We start from the raw sequence: 23,953 nt of genomic DNA on the forward strand, positions 1-23,953 counted from the left end.
TGTCACTCACGGGCACCCCGGGGTTAGGACGGCAGCCTGTGTGGGGGAGGGGATGTGGTGCCGGAGGGTGGGGACCACAGTGGCCGCCCCTGTCCAGAGCTCAGGCTTGGTGCCCAGACCAACGTGCCCCCTCCTGGGGGTGTGACCTGGGCCAACACAAAGCACTCGTAGGGCAACTCAAACGTTCAGCCGTGGAGAGACGCCCCTGCTGTGGGACACGACGCAGCTGTCACACACAGAGCAACTGCACACAGGCAAGACCCACGCCCTCCGTCACAGACACTTCTGCACAACACGACCGGGGCTCCGTGGAGAAGGACAGAGGAGAACACTGGGAGCAATATCGGCCGCTCGCAGGGTCTGCCTCCAGAGGGGACGCAGGCAGATGGAGGACGGAATTCAGCACCTTCTCACTTTCTAGGCAATAGCTGCCTGTAATACTGGGGGCCTGAGCACTCCTCTCACCTGGAAACGAAGTCGCTCTTGCTGAGAAGGGAGCTGCAGTGGCTCCCACGGTGGAGGAGGCGCCCCCCTCAGAGCGCCCACCCGCAGCCCTGCCTCCCCCGGCGCACCTCCCACCAGCGTGTCTGGGACGTGCTCCGCTGCGGGCCCGGCTGGCACCACGCTGGCCACGGGAGCTGGGACGAGGCCGGGTCCAGCCTTCTCCTTCCTTCCCGCCTGCCCTGCTCTTAGAAAATTCCCAGAGGCCAGTCCATCTGCTCCGTCTCAGTTCCTCCTCTTGACGATTTGAGTTTCAGCAGGGGCTCTGTGCTCTTAAAACGGAGCGGCTTGGTTGAGCGTGGAGTTTTAGAAACAGAGTTCACATGCTTGTGGCATAAATGAAGGTAGGGGTTACTGCAAGGCCTGCACCCATGCACACACGCACAAACACACATGCACACACAAGCAGAGGTACAAGGGACACACATGCACACGCAAACACAGGCACGCACACACACACGAGCGTTCACCAGCTCCCGGTTAGCAGGCTTGCAGGTTCTGTGGAGCTGGGGTGGCCACGTGCAGACCCCACCCTGGGACTGTGGGAGCCCGTGGGCCAACGCTGACCAGCTGCTCTCAAAGGGTGTCCTGTCGGGGGGCACAAGCCTGGGGAGGCGGGCGGCCTTCAGCCGCCACAGAGGTGCCGCGTGCCCACCCTGTCCTCTCCATGTGCACCCAAGTGCAGTCTTCAGTGGGAGAGGTTTCCTGGGCGTGGGGCTCAAAAGCGTGGGCTCATCCTCGGTTTGGACTCGGGCCTCGGCGTGACTTCTGACTCGGTACAGATATGGACTCGGATTTATTGAAGTGCTTACACACAGCAGCAGACGCATTCACAACATTTAAAGTGGCGTGTCGACTCCGGTCGCCATTTCCGCTAACTATCAACAGTCACCTTCCGGCTCCCTGTCCCTTTCCTGGGCAAGACGCCCAGTTCCGCTCCGTGGGCCTCGGTGACGGCCTGCCTTGGGGGCACTGGGGTCCCTGCAGGCCTGAGGCCGCAGACCTGCCTGCGCAGCCGCCAGCGTGAGGGGCCTGGCAGCCAGCACCGCCCTCTGCCAACGCTGGACAGAAGCGCTCAGTACATTCTTAGGTTGTGTTAAAATAATTCTTCGTTTGAACAGAAATGACTTAAAGATTGTTTTCTTTAAAAAGAGAATAGGTTCGCTCCCATCAGATAAAACGCCCTAGTTCCAGGGCCACCCTGTGACCGGGGTCCTGCTGGGCAGAGGGGCCTGAGTGACTCTGCAGGTCCATTTAGTGGTCAAGGAGCCCCCAGAAAGCAGGGACCTCTTGAGGGGTGACACGCTGCTCCCTGCTGCTGTGGCCTTCGATGCAGGAAGGGGGCGCCTTGGTCAGCAGGAGCAGTTTCAGGGAAGTTCCAAGCCGGCTTCTGTGCCCCACAGACAAGCGGGTGGGGGCAGGGATGGGAGCCGTGCAGAAGGGGTGACCCTCTCTCCCTCACGGGGGCCCAGCTCCCAGCCGAGGACAGATTCTAGTTCAGGAACCCCTTGTCTTCCTTGCACAGCGGCTGGGCCCACGTGTGGGCCAGTGCACCTCATTTCAGGGGACACTCGGTCTCCCCGTTCCCTTTGATAAAGGTCCATTTACACAGCAACAACGCATTATGAACAAAATCACCTAAATTCGGAAGTAATTAATTTCAGTCCCCGTCTGTGGGGCAGTAACCCAGGTCCACGGTGGGGCCAGTGAAGACCCGGTGTCCTGAGCTGGTGCTGATCGCCCCCAGGCCACCGGCGCGCAGAGGCGGCGGACCCCAGGGGCAGGGCCGCAGGCACTAGATGACCGAAGTCTCCGTGTGCAGGAAGGACGTGGTGCGGGGGAAGTGCAGGGCGCTCTCCGAGCTGTTCCTGGAGATGGACAGGCTGTGGAGCCTGTCGGCCCGGCCGGAGGGCTGGCTCAGGCACCGGCTCTGCCACTTCCTTCTCAGCTCGCTCTGCACCTGGGGGTCAGCTCAAAGCAAGGATTTCGGGGTCAGGAGGGGACGCAAAGCAAGGATTTCGGGATCAGGAGGGGACGCTTGGGCCATGAACTCAGGGCAGAAAACACTCCTTCCTGCCGTCCCCCCTCTGTGTCAGGAACGAGCTTGGGGAGAGGGTGGACAAGGACGAGGATGCAGACAAGGGGCCGAGGAGCATGTCCCGGGCTGGGGATCTGTCCATGTGACAGTGGCAGGCACACCCAGAGCCTGAGACACAGAACCTAGGTTCTCAGAAAAGGTCCCGCGGAAGCTGGGAGGCCGCGCTGTGTCTGGCAGCCCCAGGAGGGTGCGTCGGGGGGTGGGGGTTGTAAAGACCCAGGACTGGCTGGGAAGGAGTGGCTGAGACCAGCGTGAACAGGTGACAGGTGGCTTGGCCGTGGGAGGTGCTGTGTGGGGACCGTCCACACCGAGCAAGCGGGAGAAAGCCGCAAGCGCCCGTGGTCTCAGCATGGGAGGTGGGGGCTCTGCAGGCTGCCTGCTCTGCTCTTTGTGGGACCCATGAGCCCAGAAGGGCCACAGAAGCAGCAAGCTGGGGGGACGGTGGGGAGCAGATTCGAGAGCAGGAGCTGGGACATCCTGGCTTGAGGCCCCCTGTCACCCCTCCTGTCGAGGCCGGGTGGGGACCCAGGGCTTGGGACCTGGCAGGGAGAGGCGAGGGAGCCTTGGTCCTCACCAGAGGGGAGGAGCCGGCCCGGCAGGTGCTAACAGAAACAGTCTGTGGGGTGAGGGCCCTGCCAAGCTGGAAAGGTGGCGGCCGCTTGGGTGTCCAAGCTTGGGGCCCTTCAGGAAGTCCCTCACCACCCACGGATCTGTCCCGGGTCCCCGGGGTGGCAGGTGTTACCTCGCTGTTGAGGAAGCAGTAAAGCACAGCAACCACCAGGCCCTGTGGGCGAGAGGGGGTGTCAGCGGGGCTCCCTGACTCCCACTCGGGGTGGGCAGTGTGGGAACGGGGACGGGGACAGGCCAGACCCGCCCACACGCACCTGGAAGGATCCCACGCACAACTCAAACAGGATCTGGTATTTGGAGGAGATGCCGATGGGAAACACGGCAAACACCATGTAGTGGACGCCGAACAGCGGGATGAGCAGCAGCGTGGACTTGGTCAGCCTCCTGGCAGAGAGAAGGCCCTGAGTGGCCGCGGCGAGACAGGGGGCCGCACGGTTCGCCCCTCAGCATCTGATGGGAAGTCCCTCGCCCGGCGTGCTGGCAGGGAGGCAACTCCCCCGCGTCATCCTCTGGGCACAGTTGCAGGCACCTCCCGGTGCTGGGCCCTGAATGTCTCTCACATGTTAACCCAGGGAGGCCTCAACCCTTAGTGACAGACGTCACAATGATGTCCAGTACGCAGATGAGGACACATGCAGAGCCACAGAGCAGCCCCCACCAGCCTGCAGCTGGGATGCACCCCAGCACTGCCTCCTGTCTCCCCAGGGTGGGAGGAGACGGGTGGGGGGCTCAGCCACTGCGCTTCCAGCCCTGGTCTGTCCCAACCCGCAGGTCCCAGCGGCTGGACTGGCCACGACCCACTGCACTAGTGATTGCTTTGCACGCGAGTTCTGGGGTCTATTGCTCCTTCTGAATTCTTGATGGAAAGTTATAGAATCACCTTCGTTAAGTGTGAGACCCGACATTAGTGACAGCAGAGACTGTGGTCCGAGGGGGAAGGAAGAATCAGTCACAAATACGGATGAAGTGTGGCCGAGGCAGAAAGTCACATGACACAACAGGACTCACCGGCCGACCCCACATGGAGGGGGAGGTGGGGCTGCCCCTGGACCACCGCCCCACGGCCTCGGGCCAGACCCTGTGCACAGTCCCGGTGAGCACCACGCAGGCCTTGTGCCGGGTGCCAGACCCAGGACTCCAGCCCCGGGAGCCCGTTCTCTCTGCGCCCCACTCGCTTGCTTCATCGCCCCGCCTCGGTTTCCAGGCTGTGACGCCGGTGAGGGCAAATCGGACGGGGGCCAACACTCACTTATACTGTGACTGCTCGCTGCCTCTGACCTCGGGGGACATCAGCTTCTGCAGTAAAATCCGTATGATGCTGACGAAAAGGACGAAATTGACCTGCACAGCAAGGGACACACGTTTGCTCCGACTTCCCTGCATGGGAGGCGGGTGTGGCCAGGCGTCTGAGGCTCAGCCCTGCGTCGGCCCCACACCTACAAAGGGTGGAGCCCTGCCAGCCTGCCCTGCCCCCAGGCCGAGCTGGACCTCGTCTGTCAGCTGCCCCACGTGGTAGGTCCCCAGCGGTGACGGCAGCGTGAAAAGGACAAACAGAAATCCAGCTTGGCCCTAACATGTCCTACTTGGCCAGCCTAACTGTGACTCCCCAGAGGTGCCCCCGTCACTAGGGAACGCATGAGCTCCCTCTCTGCTCCGTCCTGTTGCTGAGGCCCCCTGGGCGGGGGCAGAGACCACTCGGCCAGGGACTCGCCCTCCTGTGAGGTTCTGCTCTCAGACTGAGAGGGAGGAGCCTCTACATTGAATACAGGATGACACTCGCTCTCCCTCGACATGTGCCCCCCGACAGGCACCTCTCCTTTCAATGCGGAAATTACTTACTATAATGGAAATTAAAATCGGGGTCCGTATAACCCACCAGGGCCCGCTGTGTTCGTTGGTATCCCAGCAACTACAAGAAAGAGACGCAAGAAAGAAAGGAGAATCACGTCACCTCCGACTGCGTACAGAACACTAACGAGGGCAGGTGTGTTGCCTGTGGGCCCCCTGCCCTGGAGCCCGCAGGACGGCTGCCTCACCCCGCAGGCGCCACTTCCCTGGCCTGTCCTCCGGTCCCCCCCGCGCCCACACGCCCAGGCGGAAGGCACAATGACTGCATTTAGAGACCTTGTCCTGCTCTATCCCTTCCCAGTGACTGTTTTGTCCTGTTCTTCTCAACATGGCAGTCTGCGAACTAACGGGACGGAGGGGACGCCAACGTACAACCCATAAGCCGGGAGAGGGGGGAGGTCAAGTCCCATGGACACCCCATAACCTGCGGGTCTAATGTGGGCACTGGGGCAGCCCATGATGCTCCCGCAATGTGAGACAGAAGACTGTGCAACCGGGGAGCTGGGGTCGCTCCATCTCCCGTGGGGGGCACAGCACTCACCCCGTGTTTTCTAAAGAGAGCCTGGCCGCCGTCCACGCCCCCGTGCACACAGTGGGGATGCCTGCAGAGACACAGCTGGTCACCCACGACCCCGTGCGCGTGCCCAGACCCCCGAGGTCGAGGGCTTTCTGATGAAAAGATGAAGCAGGAACCCCTCGCAAATGCAGACGAGATTATGTTCGGGCCTCGTTAGGCAGAGACAAGAACTGGATGCGTGTCTGAAAGTGGGCCCTTCACAGGCCTGCCCTGCAGGACTGCCTGGTGAGCACTGACTCCCCAGGGTGGAAGGGGGTGCACCCACTGACCAGTGGAGGGTGGCCCTCGCTCCGGTGGGGTGTTCCAGAGCCTGACCTCCTTCCCACATCTGGCCAAGGCCAGGCTCTGCTGGCAGGTGCTCCTCCTCCCAGGCCTTTTTTTCTGACCTTCCCACGTCAGGTTGGGACTTGGAGCAGTTTTAGCCCCGGTTCCTGGTTCCCAGGAGTCTTAAGTGTTGGTTGTAGGAACCTCCAATTGTCCTAGAAAAGCGCTTCCTGATATGACCTGAAGGACACCCCAGGGGGCAGCCCAGTGTCTTCTGCAGGGGACAGGTGTCGGGAACATGGGGTGGCCGACGGGGCGTGGGCAGGCGGGGCAGGGCGTCCTTACCCCACCCGATGAGGAGGTAGGCCGGGAGGCGGCGGCGGGGGGAGAAGATGGCCACCAGGAGGGTGTGCAGGTACAGCCCCTCCACCAGCAGCCAGTAGAAGTTGGCCATGATGCAGTACTGGAAGAACACCAGGCTCAGCTTGCAGCCCACCTGCAACGCCGCAGAGCGAGAGACGGCAGCTCAGGGCAGGCACAGGCGCAGCCGTCGGCGCGCGGAGCCGGGCCGCCCAGCAGAGGCGCTGACCGCCGGTGTCAGCGGGAGGCCCTCGCAGACCGGAGACCGCGCGGGAGGCTGTGCGCGGGACGGCGCAAGGGGGACGCGTGACTGCGACAGTGAGCTGCGGCACACGTGGCTTCAGCTCTTCTCCTGACCTCTGCCCTCCTCCCCACCTTGTCCCCATCATCTTTGTCCCCATCGTCCTCGTCCCCATCCCCCGGGTGCTCCCTTTTCTCTCCCTGTTCTTCCTCACTGTCCTCTCCTAACAGGAGGCAAAAAAGGGAATGGAAAAACTAGAGAAAGCAGCAAATGAGTTACTTCTCCCGAAGTCTTGAAAACCCGGCCCCGGCCACAGCCCTACCCAGGAGGACGTCCGGTCGGGGCAGTGCAGGGCGCCCGAGTCGGAGTACAGCACGTCGTCCTTGACCAGCACCGAGACGGCTCGCAGGATGAAGGAGAGGAACAGGTTCAGGTGGATGTAGTTCCGGGTGCAGTGCAGCCGCCTGGGTCGGGGAGGGAGGACAGCCAGGCACTGACTGAATTTAATGAGTTTAGCAAGGTTGCTGGAGCAAGATTAATACACAGACATCAACTCCTTAGAAACAATTAGAAATGGAATTGGCCCTGGCGAGTAGAGTAGGTCAGTGGGTTAGAGCGTTGCCCTGATGCTCCAAGGTTGTGGGTTCGATCCCCGGTCAGGGCACATGCAAGAAGCAACCAGTGAGGCATCAATAAGTGGAGCAACAGACCAATGTTTCTCTCTCTCTAAAAATAAATACGTAAATAAATAAATAAATTTAAGAGTAAAGGAGAAATGGAATTTAACGAAATACATAAAATAACATAAACAAATACCTAGAAATGATTATCAAAAGGTGTGCAAGTCTTTACTCAAAACCACAAAACACTGTTGAAAGAAATGAAAGAAAACCTACACAAATAGGAGGGTCTGTTATCATCACCAGTTGAGTGATTCAAAATTATAAAGACACTGATCTGTAGAATCAATGCAAAACCCAAAACGAAATCCTGAAGAATTTGTAAGAAAACAGCAACTGAGAAGCTGACTTTTAAAAAATCACACATGAGTGTAAATAACTAAACTTCTCCTAATGAGGAAGAAAGGTGACAGACTCACACTGGTGAGAATCGAGACTTAGGACTGAGGTGCAGAAACTACAACGTAACAGTGGCCCAGGGACAGACAAAGGGGCAAGCGGAGCCACAGAGCAGCTAATCCTGGGATAGAGTCACGAAGACGCCACGGCCACGCAGTGGTCAAGGACGGTCTTTTCAAGAAACGGTCCTGGATAAACTGGACACACGTTCCAAAGAAGACCAATGGCACTTAACCCCCTTCATGCCATACACAACGGCCAAGCGCAGCCTGGTGGGGTGGTTCAGCTGTTTGCAGCGTCGTCCTGTACACCAGAAGGCTGCAGGTTCAATTCCTGCTCAGGGCACATGCCTGGGTTGGGGGTTCCATCCCCAGTCGAGGTGTGTATGGGAGGTAACTGATCTGTGCTTCTCTCTCATATCAATGCTCCTCTCTCTCTCCCTCTCTCTCTAAAAATCAATAAACATATCCTCAGGTGAGGATTTTAAAAAAAGTAAATGGCAGAGGGAACATACACCTAAACAAGAAAAATTAAAATAATAAGATATCTAGATGATAACAGAAGAACATGCCAAAGATTTCTTAAACAGGACTCAGGAAGCACTGACCATAGACAACAAATGATAAATGACTTCATTAAAATCAACACTGTTCTTGATCAAAAGATCCATTAAAAGTGTATAATGTCAAGTCACAGGACTGGAGATTACATTTCTAATGCCTATATCTGATAAGACTGTACTATATGACTCTTAAATATCAATTAAAAAACAGACACAACAAAATAGAAAAATCAGGAAAGACTTTAAACAGTACTTCAAAAAATTTTTTCCAAACATGATCTCATTATCCACCAGAGAAATACAAATTAAAAAACACAGTTCTATAGTAATATTATTATAGACCCAACTGGATGGCTAAATATTAAAAACGGACAATAATAAGTGGTGACAAGGATGCCATTACTCCTGGGCCTGGGAGGTCAGAGCTGCTGGACCAAGTGACTGGACCACAGCGAGCAGCTTCCAGGACCACCCAATAATCCAGGCGTTGAGCCTCCCATCCAAGACCACACTGCCTGCTGGGACTTGGATAAATCGCTCCCTTTCTCTGCACATAAAATAAGGACACGGTTGCTTAACGCTTGTGTAGCTTATGGGGCTACGATGGAGGATAAACGGGAGACTGCAAAGAATTCTCTTCCTGGGTGTAATTACAGGACAATGCAGCATGTGATTTTTATGGCTAGGATTCTAGAATCCCCCACTCACACAGCTGTCCCGGGAAGTGGCATTGGATACAACTGAGAGGTGGAGGCAGGAAGGACCAGCGTTTCTGTGGCCGAGGTGAAGGCAGAGCCGGCTCTGGGAACCATTTCTAACCCCCGTGACCCACGAATCGGCAGCAGAACGGCCTCCGAGGCAGACGCGTCCTTTCCAGCGAAGCAGTCCCCCCGCAGGTGGCTGATGATGTCCGCACAGAGCGGACTGTGTGTAATACTCACAAAACCACTTGAGATTCTCTTAAAGGATCACGTCCATATTTTCAATAATTACAAAGTGCTACAAGGCTGGCTAATTAGATATGGCACACAGGGCAAATCTGAGGACACTGCCGATGAAAAGAACATGGATTGTTCAGCTCTTTGAAAATAAGCAGAAATGTTTCTAGTTCAAGTTACTTTGTGCCAGCTTTTCAGCCTGAATTTTTCTTTTCTTTTTCATCTTGAAAAACTTGAAGATTGAAAAATACATAGTAAATCACAGACAACAGTACAACAAATATTAATGTTGTATCAGTATTTTTTGAAAGAATTGGAATGTGATAGATATTGCCCACTTTTTTCAAAGCATATTCCTGGGCTGAAGAACTGATTTATTCTTTCTGAGAATCACCAGCCACCTAATTTGGTGAGATGTTTGAAAAATAATAAGTATAATTTAATCACATTTTCTGGATTCCTCAGCTATATGTTTTATGAGTCTTTACGCATTTATTTTCCTTTAATGTACGTGTCTGCTCATGAATTATTGGTTAGGGTCTAAAGACATTCCACCTGTTCTGCCACGGACCTTATCTCAATATCGGGCAGCGTTCGAACTACATGTTAGCAAAGAGAAATGAGCCACATGGTGATCAAAACTCTGTGAAAACCAGTCCCACGCCATCCGTTTCACTCAGTGCTGGGGTTGCCTGAGACATGGATTTCATCCTAAGTCCTCTCAGCGTTTCCCGGACAAAAGCGTCTGTTTGGGGACAAACAGCCACGTTGTCATTATCAGAGAAGGCGGCCGACGGTTCAGGGGCAGCGGGGACTTGAAAGTGTCTACCGTGGGAAAGGCAGGCACAATGTGGGGTGCGCACCGTGTGCTCTGTGGGTTCCACTGGCACCCACAGATGCACAGAGAGGTTAAGCCATTTGTCCAAGGACACACAGCTGCCACAAGGCTGACCCGGGCTCCGAACCCAGACAGTCCGACTCCCCCCCTTCACACGCTTGAACGCAGCAGTGTCTCTCCATCGAGCACCGAAGGGCCAAACGCACGTGTTGCATCTGTATTCTCGCAGCATTTGCATAACAAAATATTTGGTAAGTAGCGGCTGGACTGAATTCTTACCCAAGGCCAGTTATTCTCCCTCTGCACCAGGAGCACGGAATATTTAAATACAAAGCGGAGCACCGGTGTCACATTTCTCAGCCGTGCGATCCTCTCCCCTCCGCTGATGGCTCTGCTGGTGCAGGCGGACAATCCCCCATTGCAAGCTCCTTGAAGAATTGCTCATTCGCACCACTTACCTGAAGAGGCAAAGAATTATGCTTCCGGTTGTCAGGGAGATCAGGGAGACGCTGTAGCCCAGGGTGTAAATGGCCTTCACCAGGACATAAAACATGATCTACAAGAAAGACAAGTGCATCTCTGAGCTGCCAGCGGCCGGCTGAGGACTCAGCGCCACTTCCCAGGCCCAAGTACCCCGGTCCCTTCAGGAGCAGCTCTGGCTGCAGCTGCCTGGGAACCCCGGACAGGACCCTCTGCCATTCCTCCCTGACGCTAAGACACAGTTGCCTTTCCTCCTGAGCCCCGCAGCTTTTCCCTTAGATTCGCCGTGCATGACTCTGGATGAGCTCTGTAAGGCAGCTCTACGTGGGAGGGAAGGTGGCCTGCCACCCCACCTCAGGGACCCTGCAGGAGGGCTCGGCCCTGTGGCTCCCCAGGGCACCTCCGCCCCTGCACTGGGACCAGCAGCTGACCCTGTGTCCCCACAGGGCCTGGATGCTGGGGCAGCATGTGCCACACTCCCCACATCTCTTTCAACAAGAAAACACTCGGCTCCACGCAGCCGGTTTAAACCTCGGGACTGCAAGTGCTCTGATGACCGCGGGGCTCTGAAAATGCCCTGATTCACATCCAAGGAAGAGGAAAACCCAGCAGTTAAAGGCGGCTTTCCCAAGATGCACGAGGGGTCTGGCCCGCGCGGCTGCCCTCTGAAGACATTCACAGCCTCCGTGGGAGCCGGAAAGTATGGCGGCATTTCCAGCTGTGGGCGAGATACCGTTCCCAGGAAACACGCAGTCAGGCAGGGGATATGGCCCGAGGGGGCCATTGCCCGGGGTCACCCACTCCATTTTTCCTCCAGAAAACAGATGTCATGCGCTTCCTCTTAAACTGTGACCGGGCCTGTGGCATGAATTCTGGAGGCCAATGTAACCCTGGAAGAAAGCAGCCACCCCAAGCAGAAGAGCTGGGGACTGACGTGACTGGGCCTCAGAGTCCCAGTGACAAGAGCTGATGAGTGGAGATTCAGGGTCCCCGGCACATGGCCCCTGGAGGTCTGTGACTACGGGAGGACCCCAGTGTCTGGTGCCCCAGCTGCCTGTCATTTCCTCTGTTGTCCTGAGTAAACACTCGCTCCATGGCCTAGTTCTGTATTTTCAATGTTGTGTTCTTATCCCTGCAGCCAGGCCTCACGTTAAGCTTCATGCCCCACAGGATGTTACGGACCTTGTTCCAAAGCTGAACGAGATCAGCAGCTGCAAGAGAGCAGCGTGGGGTCCCAGACACTCGAGTGTGCTCCTTGGAGACAGGCTTTCGCCACCCTCAGGGCCGTCCCCTCTCCCACAGGTGGGCTGCTCGGCACGGCGGGTGCAACCCAAGGGCCCTGTGGGGACCGGGAGGCCGAAGCGTGGCTGACAGGGAGCAGAGCGCCCAGGGTGCGTGCTCTCTGCTCTGGGGGGCGGGGGGAGTTGGGGGACCTTGCAAACAGGAGAGGAGGCAGGGGAGAGTCCCGCGGGTCTGAAAGCTGAGAGGCGAGAGCAGACATATTTTTAGGAATATGGCATAATATGGAAGAAATGTGTCCACTTGATGTATGAACGCTGAAATGCCAAACAGTTCTCCGGCCTAAATTTAGCAGGCGTGTTCTTTATTTAAGCACAGTGTCAGCTAATACACGACACAGGAGACACCCCACATAGTGCCCGCGTGCTGGGGCCTGCTGTCTGTCCTGCAGTGAGGCGGCCGGGCAGCAGCGAGGACAGAGTCACGCGTGGGGCCCGAGAGGTAGCCAAGAGGATGGGTTCAGCCCTGGTCCCTCCAGATTCATCTGGAAAATTCCTGACAGGAGGAAGGATTACACCCTGCAGTCTACAGAGACTCTGCAGGCGCTAAATTTCTAGTTGTTTCTACCTTCAGCAGCTCTCAGCATCCCTGGGACGCAGACGTGGGGACGTTGGGCAGCAGGTGGGGATCAAGGCAGGGATCTGGCCTGAGGGAGCTGCAGATGGCCTTCAGCGCAATGAGAGGGTCAGGAGGCCCGTCAGGAGAGCCTGGGGTGGGGGAGGCGGCCTGAGGGCAGGTGACCAGGACGATGACACCAGGGGGCAGGACCTAGGCTGAGAACGCAGTTCGGGGCAACCTCCTGGTGCAGGGGGCCCTCAGCTCCCGGGAGAGGAGTGAGGGCCGTTGAGAGGGTCTCGTGGTCCCGTCTGTCCTGCCCCACCTCCCGCAGCGTTCAGCAGGTGACACAGAACGGGGGGGCGGGGGGGGCTGTGGTGTGGCGCCGGGGGACCCGGGAGGGTGGAGTGAAATCCTCGCAGTGGGATTAAAGCCTTCGTCCATGATTAGAAGCTGGAAATGCTCCTCACACGGGGCACACACCTGAAGGCTGGTTTGGTAAGACCCAGACGAGGAAAACCTGGCGGGCTCTCCCGGGAAACACCAGCCGCTTCCGGGTTTCTCTGCGCGGGCAGGTCCAGCCCAGACCACGCCCGACCCTGCCAGTGTCCTGGCCTCCGGGGTCCAAACCCAGACCCAGCCTCACAGGGGCGGCTGTGGCAGCTCAGGGTGTCCTGCGGGCTTCAGCCCCTTTTCCTTCCTGGACGTCCCCTCCCAACTTTATCTTCTGAGCCCCTGGCCGTCTGCAGCCCTCCCTGTGGCCGTTTTGTTTTCCCTTGACTTTAATTAATTCCGACACCAACAAAGATCACACACACCACCTGGGGCAGAGTCTGGCTGTGCGAGAGCCGGAAATCCTATTAGAATCGTGGGCCTGGGAAGATGGTGAGCAGGTGTCGGGGAGGACGACATTTGGGGCAGAGCCACCCTCCACCCCTGGGGGTCCTGGCTGGCACCGTGTGGGCACCTCCCACCCTGCTCCCTGCCTGGAACCCATCCTGGCCCTTGGGCACATCTGCCTCATCTTCAGAATAATTCCCTAAACAACCAAGGATTCAAAGTATTCATGGAAACCGCAATCAGGAAGAACAATTAATCATTTTGGTTTTGTGCCATCATCTTCTTTGCTTGCAAACATTAAAATATTTTGACTTTCTAATCTGTTAGCAGGGACTGTGCATTGGTGACATTTGCAGAATGTACGAAATGTGTAATTAAGAAGAAAAACAGTGTCTCACACTGGGTGGGAAAGCATCGGAATTTACAGCCCCTGGGTGCTTCACGCAGGCAAAACCCAGAGAACCAGAGGTTTTCCAGGAGGCGCTGCCGAGAACGCCACCCACAGCGTGACCCAGTGGCGCCCGAGGACAGTTCTGGAGGTGCTGCGGCGGCCTCAAACGGCAGTTAGCGCTGAGCTCCCCAACGTGCCTGCCAACCTCCTCGGGTCAGAACGAGGTGGAATGAGCACATGAGAACCAGCCCACCCCCCGCAGGGACAGGCTCTGACACGCTGGCGGGGAGGTCCTGGGAAACTCCGCGCCTCACGCCACGCTCACGCCCGGAAGCCTCGGAGGTGTGACAGCGGGGCTGACGCAGACAGTGTGGTGGCCGGAGTGGACACAGAGCCTACCCCACACGCCCCGCCCACAGGGGGGTCCCTGCGGCCTGTCTCCCTGCCCCTAAAACAGTGTGACCATGCCCAGCAGAGCCACCCAGAGGAGGTGGGACATGACAGGGTCACCCCACAGTCTCCACTGGAGTCCTGGGCACCGACGGGTCCTTGGAGCAGGGCCTTGAGACTGGGCTGGGTCCCACAAAGTTGAAGTCTTACTCTCAGAGAGCCGGCAGGGCGCCCGCCTGGTTCAGACACACTGGGTAGTTTGGGACAGTCTGGAACCTGGAGCCCTCACATCGTCCCAGGAAAACCTGTTCTGAGTTCAGATTCAACATGAATCGGTCCCTAGGTCTGGGCTCCACGTGGGTCACTTGCCCCCAACATTCCAGGTGGGACAGGGGAGTCGAAAAACATGAAACGGCTGCCACTCACGCTTCCTGCCCACAGGAGAGTCGCGTGGGACTCACATCGCGGCTGCCGTGGGGCTGGTGGGGCCTGGTGGTGGGACCCAGCGAAGACCAAAGGGCCCCAGCGCCCCCGCGGCGAAGGGCACCCTGAGTGATGTGCAAACCATGCTGAATCACACCCCAAAATGAGCAGGACACACGGCTATGTCCGGGTGCAGTGATGACATCAAGGACAGTGGGGGCAGAGGGCTCGGGCCAGAGCTGGGGAGGGGGCGGGGGAGGGGCGCTGCCCTGCACTGGCCCTGAGTGCTGTTTGGCCTCAGTGGGTCCCGCGTCTGCTTTCTGCCCGGGAAGCCCGGCCAAGAGCGGCTCCTCCTGTGTCTTCGGGGTGAGTGGTGGCTTTCAGCAGCACAAATTCCGTGCTGGTCCCACTGTCCCCAAGGGGCCCTTCTGCTGCCCAAAGGAGCTGCGGGCACCACCAAGGGGACTGAGGGGAACGTCGACCACATTTGACACAGGAAACCTAACTTCAGTGATCATGCAAAACAGACAGGGCAGAGCTGGGTCCCACAGCAGCAGGCAAGACGGGGCCTCACATCCCAGGCTTAGCAACCCCCTGTCCTTCGAGCCCAGCTGGGGCCCCTGTGGTCACACAGCCACACCATGTCTGCCGGCCACCCCGGGCTATGGGACGGGGGCCAGCCAGGGGAGGGCAGCGATCTGCTCTTCTGGGGGTGAAGCAGAATAAAATCATGCTCGCGCGAGGCCCGTGCTGGGGCAAGGAGGCCGGCGGCAGGCCTGGGAGGAGCCAAGTCCGCAGTTCCCACCACCCCAGGGAAGGACTCGCTGTGCACACACCGCGTTGGCTCCTGGACCACGCTGGTGTGTGGTGCCTGCTGAGGGGCACCCCCAGATGGCCAGCCTGGGAGAGGTCACCTGCAGCCAGCTGGCCTGGACCCCCTGCGGGAGAGACTCTGCCTAGCAGTGTGCAGAGACTTTCCAGAGTCAGACTGTCACCGCCGCTGGCTCGGGGCTCGGGAATCTTCTGTGCAGCTTCCTGCCTGCTCACATCATGGAGAATGTTATCTGGGACGCAGACACCCCAGGGGCGGAGAGGAGGCCCACTGCAGGAGGGCAGAGCCTTCCAGACACTCTGGCTGCAGGTGAAGAGGAAGACTAGCCTCTCCTGCCTCCAGCGTTCCAGCCCAGCAGGTGACTACCTGCCTGCACCACAGCTGGGCTCAGTGTGGCCACTCAGACGCAGCGCTGCCACGTGGAGGAGGCAGAGGACTGTCTCAGGTGCGCTTGTGAGATCCTCGGGGCCTTACCCTGCTCTCGTCCTCGGGGTCACTGTAACCACACGTGTCCAGGAAATCTGGGAAAATCTCCGACCACCCAGCGCTGGTGCAGTTCTTGCTTATGTTTCCTGGGAGATAAAGTTCAGATGTCAGAACATGGAGACCCTGGGATGAAACAAAGTCTCTCCTGAGTCTCCCTTTTCTCCACCCCAATCTCAATTTCAAGGACTTCGAAAGTTCCAGTTTCCAAGATTTTACCCTGTAACACCTGCCCAGGGAGAAGGTAGGTCCTGCCTGGCCCTCCTGAACTCCAGGTGTGTCTGCCCTTTTCTGCTTTTCCAGACAGATTTCCTCATGTTATGAAAGTCTGGACTCTTTACAACAAAGCAAAACAAAAATCACCTTCTGAGGAACCAGGTCAGAGATTGGGAAGAGAGGACCCAGCCCCCCTCAGCACATTGTCACTTTCCGGAAACTCAGAGAGACAGCAGGTGTCACGTTACAGGAGCCCATTCGGAGGTGGCGCCGAGGGCTGAGGAGTTGGTCCAGGGAAGACAGGATGGAGGCTGGCCCTGCCCCATCCCCAGCCTCAGGCTCCTGTGGCAGACCCTCTTGGAGGGCCCAGGGGGCTGAGAGCATGCTCGCCTCCAAGCCTGAGCCCGCACGGCCCCTGGTCCGCTCTGCCCACCCCCACAGCTCTGTGCTCAGGCCCCCCAGCCTGCGTTCCTGGCGCCTGCACGGTGGCCTCGCTCACTCAGCAGTCTCTCCCTAAGGCCCGCTCTGCCCCGTGACTGGTTTGAGGTGGGTGACCCAGTGAGAAGCTTTTCATCTTCTGTACCCCAAAACCAGCCTGGCACACAGCTCCCTGGAGTGCCCAGTGAAGGCAAGGGACACCCCCCACACACACCAGATGCAGACCCGCAGCAGGAGCTCAGAGACACGCAGACCAAGTACCTGGTTTGCTCTGAGGGTTGCTGAACACGGCTGGGCAGGGCACCGTGACAGTCTCGCCGACGTCCGCGGGGCGCCAGCACGTGAGGTTGTCCCAGATGCCACTGCAGCCTGCAGGGGGCAGAATGAGGCAGGAGGGACCCAGGCACAGGGTTGGTGCATTAGATAATTACCTTGCAAATTCTTTTTCTGTGAGATAAATGTGTACCAACAACATCAATGCACTTAGCTGCGTGTTCATTTGAATCAGCTTTGAAACATGACGAGGCGTGTGGGAGAAAGCATCTGAGTAATGGAACACGCACAGCGACTTCTGAGTTTCAGCAGTTGAGACAGGCCACGCTCAGCATCCTGAGGGCTTTGCAAAGACACCTTCTCCCCAAATAACCTTCCAAGCGTCCCCTCACCTCATGTGTGGCAGCAGCTAGGGAAGCAACCCGGCCACTCTGGTCTCATGTAGGGCTCCGGGTTCCCAGCTGTGGGAGGTGACCTGCCTTTAGGGCCTTCATGACACCCTATGACAATGTGCTTATGTGCCATGACCACAGGGAAGTGATGTGACTCCGCATCTGACATCTGCCTGGCTTTCCCGGATAATAATGTATCACCTACAATCATTGTTAACATTCCACAGAATGGATACAATGCAAGCAACCCTCAGCATCCATTGTATTTGTGACGTAAACAGTGAAGAAAGAATGTATAGGAAATCTAGTTATTAGGTACTTAACAGGGAAACCCAAATGCATGCACTTTTATCCTGGTCTTTTCCAAATGGAGAGGGAAGGGCCTTCTTTTCGGAGAACACTATTGATAACTGTGTAAAGAATGGGGAGAATCAGAAAAGTGAAACTCAGGCCAAGTTGTTGACAGATAGTAAAACATTGAACTAGAATTCACACACTGCCCACAGCCCCACTGCCACCTGCAGAGGGAAGAAAAGAACCTTATGGTGAATGCTCTGGAGACCACACTGAACCAAGCCATGCCACAGCAGAAGGGGACAGTGTGGGACACAGCGTGCGGTGGGAACGGATGGGGAGGACTCATCTTTCCCGAGGAGGTCCATCCAAACTGCAGAGAGGTGGCCCCAGAGCCCCCGGGAGGGACGTGCGAGGTGGCCACAGAGGCCACGGGACGGAGGCCACAGGACGGAGGCCACGGGCAAAGGGCACAGAGAACAGCGAGGCTCGGTGCTGGTGGGGCTCCATCAGGACCCAGCTTGGAGGCCCGGAGAAGCCTCCAAAGTAGCCTCTCTTCTGCTTCACGGGCTCATGCGCTCTTATTCCTTGAAGACAAGGACCCCGCCTTGCACTCTGCGTTCTCGCAGGAAAGCACTGAACCAGATCAACAGAAGCAGCAGTGGAGAAGAGCTAGTGCTCCTGCTGCCTTCCCGCTGCGGGTGGGTCCCCTGCTGCCTGTGTTCTGAGCCCCTCCCTTCACAGCGGGACCAGAGGCGCCCGTCCAGGCCAGCTCTGCCCATCGGGGGACTGTGCTGCGTGAGGAGACGCCCACCAGTCCTCTGGGCTTGCGACATCTTTACAGAGTGAATCATCTTCATGTTGGCCACCGAGCCTTTGGCTGTGTCCCACTCCCAGCCGCTTCCGGGCTGTTACCCATTTAAAGGACTAGGAGCCAAATGGAATGACTCACCAATGCAGTTGGAAAAAATCTCTTTTAAAAATGGCTGTGTCCTTCTCTGTGAACCCGGCCATCGGCTGGCAGCTGAATCCCAGCCAAGCAGGACCCCACGCCGCCTGCAGCCTGGCCTCCCGAGGAGGACGTGGTCTTTGCTGCCGCATCCTTCTCTGCACGTGCTCCCAGCAGGTGGGCACACAGGCCTGTCCTCCTCGCCCCTGGGGTCGGAAGCCTCTCTGACCAGCCTTTCCTCACTTCAGACGCCCCAGCCTAGTGGGCACCCAGGCGTCCAAAGACCCTGTGAACTAACCCTGCCCTCTGACCTCTCCCGCCCAGGAGACCAGCGCATCCTGAGCAGCGATCCCGCCTCGGGGACCCAGGTCCCCATAAAACTCAGCCAGCGTCCTGTGGCCAAAACCAGCCCACAGCCCCGGCTCTGCGTGAAGGCCTCCGAAAGGCAGCTGGACCCACCGGCTTATTTGACCCTCTGCCCAAAGACCACCCCTCAACACGCCACCATTTCTGGACTCTGAGGCCAACAGTTCCCAGGAAGGACCCAGGGTCCGTTTCCCGAGCTCAGGCTGGGACCTGGGACGGGGAGGCTGGGGTGGCTGCCGGGAACAGAGCCGCAGGTCGCACCGCAGCTCCCACCGCAGCTCCCACCGCAGCCCCTGCCGCAGCTCCAGAAGCTGCGTCCCAGGGCGGTGTCAGCCCCTCCTGTAAACAAGGCTCCACAGAAGTGACAGCACCTTCCCAGGGCAGAGGGGACACAGGGGACATGAGTAGGCCAGCATGAGCCCTGGGGATGTGGCCTTCTGACCGTCAGCCCTGCACTCCCCTCAGGGGGACTTCCTCTCTGGCGTCTCTGCTGCCTGCTCCCGTGGCCGATGACAAATACCCAGTGACCCTAAGCCCCACAGGATCCCAGTGGGTCTGATCACCCCCTGTGGTGACCAAATTCCTCCACAGGAAGTTCCTACTTTCTGTGGTTCAAAGGGTGCATTTTACATCACTTGTCTTTAAAATAACGGCCAGTGAGATAAGGGAAGCGCGTCCTTGCATGTGATCAGCTGGGCACGGGCCATAGATTTACACTCAGGACGTGGGCGACCACCTGTGATCAGCCCAGGACATCCGTCCCGACGGGTCCTCACCGCCTGCCCACCAGTCCGCGCCCGCCCTGTGGCCCGCAGCTCACACCTGCACTTCCCGACCAGGCACACTGAACAAACACTGTTTTGGATGTGAGGACACCATACTCCATCCGCAGGAACCAACCAGAAATAAAGGTTCTTTTATGTAAACTCCTGACTGTGGGTCGGGACACCTCATTTCAGGACGGCAGAGAACGTAATGCTGAGCCAGTCCCGTGTCTCCTCGGACAGCACACATCCAGGGGCGTCACTGCACAAACTTACAGACAGTCCCTCCACCGCCCCCTGTCCGAGGTCCAGCCCACCTTGACCCCCCGCGAGGGGCTGCCCTCAGGGGACCGGCATGGGCCAGGCTCCCTGCCACACTCAGGGGCAAAGCTGCTTTCTACTGTCAACAAAACTTCCCTGCTGGAGGCAGGAACGCAGGGGTCACAAGGAAAGAAACAGGAGCTTCTTCCTGATACAGCAGTTAGGCAGGGTGGGCAGAGGTGCACTGTGCACGAGGACTTATCAACAATAACACCAGCGACGGTGGGCAGTGGCATCACCGGTAACATTCTCCTCCCTCCCCTTTTGCAGGGTCTGGGGAGAGGCTGCGGGAATTGGAAGTGTCTGCCCGGGTCTGGAGATGCGCTCCCGTGAAGTTCCGTTCACGGCTGCACCAGGGGGCAGATGATCGCCGTCCGTGGGCAGCCTGGGCCATCCGCTCGGCTCAGCTGCGCTGTGATGCTGTGAGGGGGGGGAATCCGTCCCTGGAGTCTTCACGCAGGACCGGGCATCGCTGGTCACTCTCTAGGGGATTGTCACAACTTGATTCTGTCTCCTCTCAGCCTTTACTTTTCCGAATCACTTCATTTCCACAGAAGGGGATGGACCCTCATGGCCATGACGGTCATTTTGTAGGGCGGCAGGACCCACGTCTCACCTACCCTGCAGCCACCCGGCGCTCAGCACATGGCTTCACACAGGACACACACAGACCCTGCTGCTCTGGGGCTCGGCTGCTTCGTCCGACCAGACCACGAGGAAGACGCGGCGCAGTGCGTGTCCTGCAGAATCAAAGCCCTGGATGGCTGGAGGGGCCCTGAGCCAGAGGCCTCCCTGTCAGCCGAGGGAGGGGACGGGCAGAACCCTCAGGCCAGCGCAGGACCTGCGTGGTGGGCCCACCTGTGACGCGCTGGTTTTCTACGACTCAGTACACAAAGTAAATGTAGCATTTCTTGTCAATATTTTACATTTGTTACAAGTTGAGCTTATAATGATTTGTATACATTTAGACACATAAAATATATTGTTAAAACTAATCTCAGGTGTTTCTCTTTACTAGTGCTTTTTAAAGTTTTTATTTATTTATATTTAGAGAGAGGGAAAGGGAGGGAGAGGGGGACACACCTCTCTGCCTTTCATGTGCGCCCCAGCTGGGACCGAACCAGCAACCCAGGCCTGTGCCCTGACTCGGAATCTAACCAGCGACCTTTCGGTTTACAGGACGATGCTCCAACTGAGCCATGCCGGTCAGGGCTCTGTTTACTTGTGTTAACGTGGCTCCTGGAAAATTCAAAATTACCTAAGTGACACTCATTCTGTCTCTGCCAGCAGCACAGGTCTGCCACAAAGTCCCCCTCTGCGACGCTGGCACCAGATTGTTGTAACACATAACCTTACCTTGACTTTAATTTTTTCCTCAAAGAGTCTAAATTATTGACATGGAACAGAGAAAAAGAAAGCTGAAGGACAAAAGGGTTTTGCTACTGTTTACACACTAGGTGTGACTCCGGAACCTTCTGAGTTTGTAGAACAGGAATGTGCGCAGGCCCAGAGCACCTCTCCTTGGACCTGAAGAAACTAAAACCAGGAACTGGACATATTCACACCAGGCCTGTGTTCAGGAGAACAAACATCTCATGTTCCTGTTTGATTTCTGGTAACTTCCACTGTTCTTAACTGGACCAAAGCTCTCCTTGATGTTACTAAGAATTTAAAATGCAAGAACGAGATAAAACTCATAGAAAACAGAGTTGTGTTTGCAAAGCATAACAACACCCATGAAAATATTTTAGTAAGAGTTGCTATTGGCTGTAAGCACGGAAACTGTTTTTGTTAGAGATTAATGCTTTCTTTTTAAAGGTTTATGCAAAGGACCTTCCCTCTCATTTGAGTTTTACCGGAAGTGGATTAAAAGGCAGTGGAAATGGGCCTTTTTTTAGGGGTGAGGGGGGTGTGTGTGCAGAGGACCTCGCAGCACTGTCTGCAGCGCGAGGCGAGCGCGTTTGCCTGTCTGTCCCGGCAGCCGCACTGACGCGCCCCGCCTTACCTTTGAACGTCTCTGCCTGAGCCCTCAGAAGCTCTGCACATTTTGTTTCTTCCTCTTGCAGTTCCAGATGCAATCGGCATTCTGGGTGAATGCTGTTCACCTGGTCAAGGTTTTAAAAAAATAGAAATAACTAAAAATTCCACCATAAGAAGACAGGCAAAAGTTCTCAAAAAAAAAAAAAAAAAAAACTTCAGAGTTTTAGGTTGCTTCCAAAGTGACACTCCTGTACAGGTGAACACCTTCATATTCCTGGCAGGGTTATTTTTAAAAGCTTCACTATTTACTTTGTGAAGGAATTACAAAAATATATAAAACCTAATAGAATTCTCCCTTGAGCAGGAAGACATGCTTACAAACACAGTACATTGCATGTTGCTGCGTGTTAACTTGGCACAATAGAGCTTTTTAACCCAATAACCTTCCAACACTTGAGTCCCCTGCTGGTTTCACTGCCCCTGATTAAATCACAGTAAAGACGAGTTTACTCGTGAGATGGTCCGCGAGGCGCCCGCCATCTCAGGCCCCACAAGCTTCACCTAAGGAAGCCCCGGTCGCCCGGGAAATGCCCGGTCAGGGTCAGTGTGTTCTCAGAGGCTGTGGCCGCAGTAGAAACTCAGCCTCAGGGTGTGGATGAAGGGGCTTTTCAGGAAGTCTCAAGGAGAGGCAGGGAGAGGGGTGTGGGGACAGGCACCCCACTTCACGGGTCCAAAGACGAGCCCACGGGTTTCTGTCCTGAAAGGCAATATTCTGATCTGTCTTTACAAAGGTCAGAGGTTGTCTTTTTTTTAATTAACCCCCACCCCCAGCAAGTACTAACAGTGTTGGCTGGACCCCCACCCACATCTGAACAAAAATCTGCTTTTACTGAAGAAAATCACACTCCTGGGCACGCTGTAGCCACAATGCTATTGAAGGGGATCACTTAGGATTCTGAAAAGGAATAAAATTTCCTGAGAGAATTAAGAGAAGAAACTTAATGCTGGATCCTTTGGCCACTTTATCCTCATTTTTTAAAAAAGGACCCGAAGCCTGTTTTTCTCCTGCTCGTTCCCGGGCAACCACCCCTGGCTTCCAGCTGCATTATTCACACACGAGCAGTCGGTGGTGGAAATTTCGGGGTTAGGGAAACTCTATCGACTAAAAAGAAAAACCACCTTTGGTTAAGGTTTTAAAAGATGCTGTAATGCCTGACATCCTTTTACCCACGGAGCACTCCCGAGCTCCGGCAGATTCTGGAAATCAAAGCCGCATTAACCCCAACAATTCCGCGCACTTTTAACCAGCGCTGGGACGGGCAGCGCACGGAGCCTCGGCCCTGGGCGCGCGGTGGGTTCCCAGCCCCAGAAACCCGCGCGTCCTCGGCGATGCCCGGCCCGCTGGGGCCCTGGCCTGGCAGCCAAGCGAACCATCAGGGACGCGACTGTGGCTGCGACACACACCGCGCGGCACGGCTCACAGCCTCTTTTTTTTGTTTGATTTTTAAAGGTCTTCAGGGACAAGGAAGAATTCTTGAGCAGTAATCTCATTCTCTAATTTAACAAACTTCTGTTCAGGGTATCGTTTCCTCCCGTGCTCTTACATAACAATAATTTTTTTAAAAATCAAAGCAGAATATTTCCAAAAGGAAAGTTTCTTGGCCCACATCGCGTCTCGCTCTGACCCTCGAACAAACCGCCGCAGGGACCAGGAGCGATCCAGCCCCGCTTTGCTCTGAACCCCGAAGCCGCGGCAGGTGGCCGCTGCCCGGTGCCCAGGCCGGCCCCGTAGGGACGCGCCTCTGGACCGCCAGGTCCTCCGCGGGGAGCGTCGCGGGGACGCGGGGTCCCGTTTCCAGCGCGTCCAGGAGCGCGGCAGGGCGGGGTCACGGGGTCGGGCCGGGGCCGGGCGCGCACTCACCGGGGCGAGAAGCCAGGCACAGCAGGTCAGCAGCGCGGGCGCCCTCATCCCGGCTCCGCGGCACCGACATGGGGCGCGCAGCGCGCGGCTCGCGGATCCCGGGACCGCACTCCAGGCTCCGGGGCCCGAGCGCCCGGTTTCCGCCCCCGTGCCGGTCCAGCTGCGCGGGGCACCCACGCTCCGCCCCGCGGCCCCGCCCCCGCCCCGCGCTCCCTCCCCGGAGCTTCCCCCACGGCCACCGCCTCCTCCGGCCGTGGGAGGAGCAGGTGAGGGATGCGCACAGGTGGACCAAGGGCACGCAGTGGAGAGCTCAGCGAGACAGCGGCTGGGAGTACCCACCCACCCTCGGGACGGGGCCGAGGCTCCAGGCACGACGGGTGTGGACTTACTTGTGCCTCCTTGTTCAGTAA

General features: G+C 57.0%; 1 protein-coding gene across 2 annotated transcripts; it reads right to left on the reverse strand.

The window, feature by feature from the left end:
• Positions 1-1,610: 1,610 nt before the first annotated feature.
• VIPR2 (vasoactive intestinal peptide receptor 2) lies at positions 1,611-23,685 on the reverse strand. 2 transcript variants are annotated; one of them, XM_090287747.1, is made up of 13 exons: positions 23,544-23,685; positions 21,648-21,747; positions 16,545-16,652; positions 15,621-15,718; positions 10,395-10,492; positions 6,842-6,983; positions 6,264-6,414; positions 5,619-5,679; positions 5,069-5,138; positions 4,479-4,570; positions 3,484-3,613; positions 3,342-3,383; positions 1,611-2,461 (listed from the first exon to the last, which is right to left on the reverse strand). In XM_090287747.1, exons 1-13 carry the CDS (start codon positions 23,589-23,591, stop codon positions 2,297-2,299), a joined length of 1,305 nt encoding a protein of 434 aa, XP_090143873.1. In that variant the 5' UTR covers positions 23,592-23,685; the 3' UTR covers positions 1,611-2,296. The 2 variants fall into 2 exon arrangements, with proteins under 2 accessions (XP_090143873.1, XP_090143874.1); XM_090287748.1 differs by having other exon boundaries at positions 2,382-2,472.
• Positions 23,686-23,953: the final 268 nt, after the last annotated feature.

This window comes from Furipterus horrens, unplaced genomic scaffold (genome assembly GCF_987537825.1).
Source record: "Furipterus horrens unplaced genomic scaffold, mFurHor1.1.pri manual_scaffold_9, whole genome shotgun sequence".
Lineage (NCBI taxonomy): Eukaryota > Metazoa > Chordata > Mammalia > Chiroptera > Furipteridae > Furipterus > Furipterus horrens.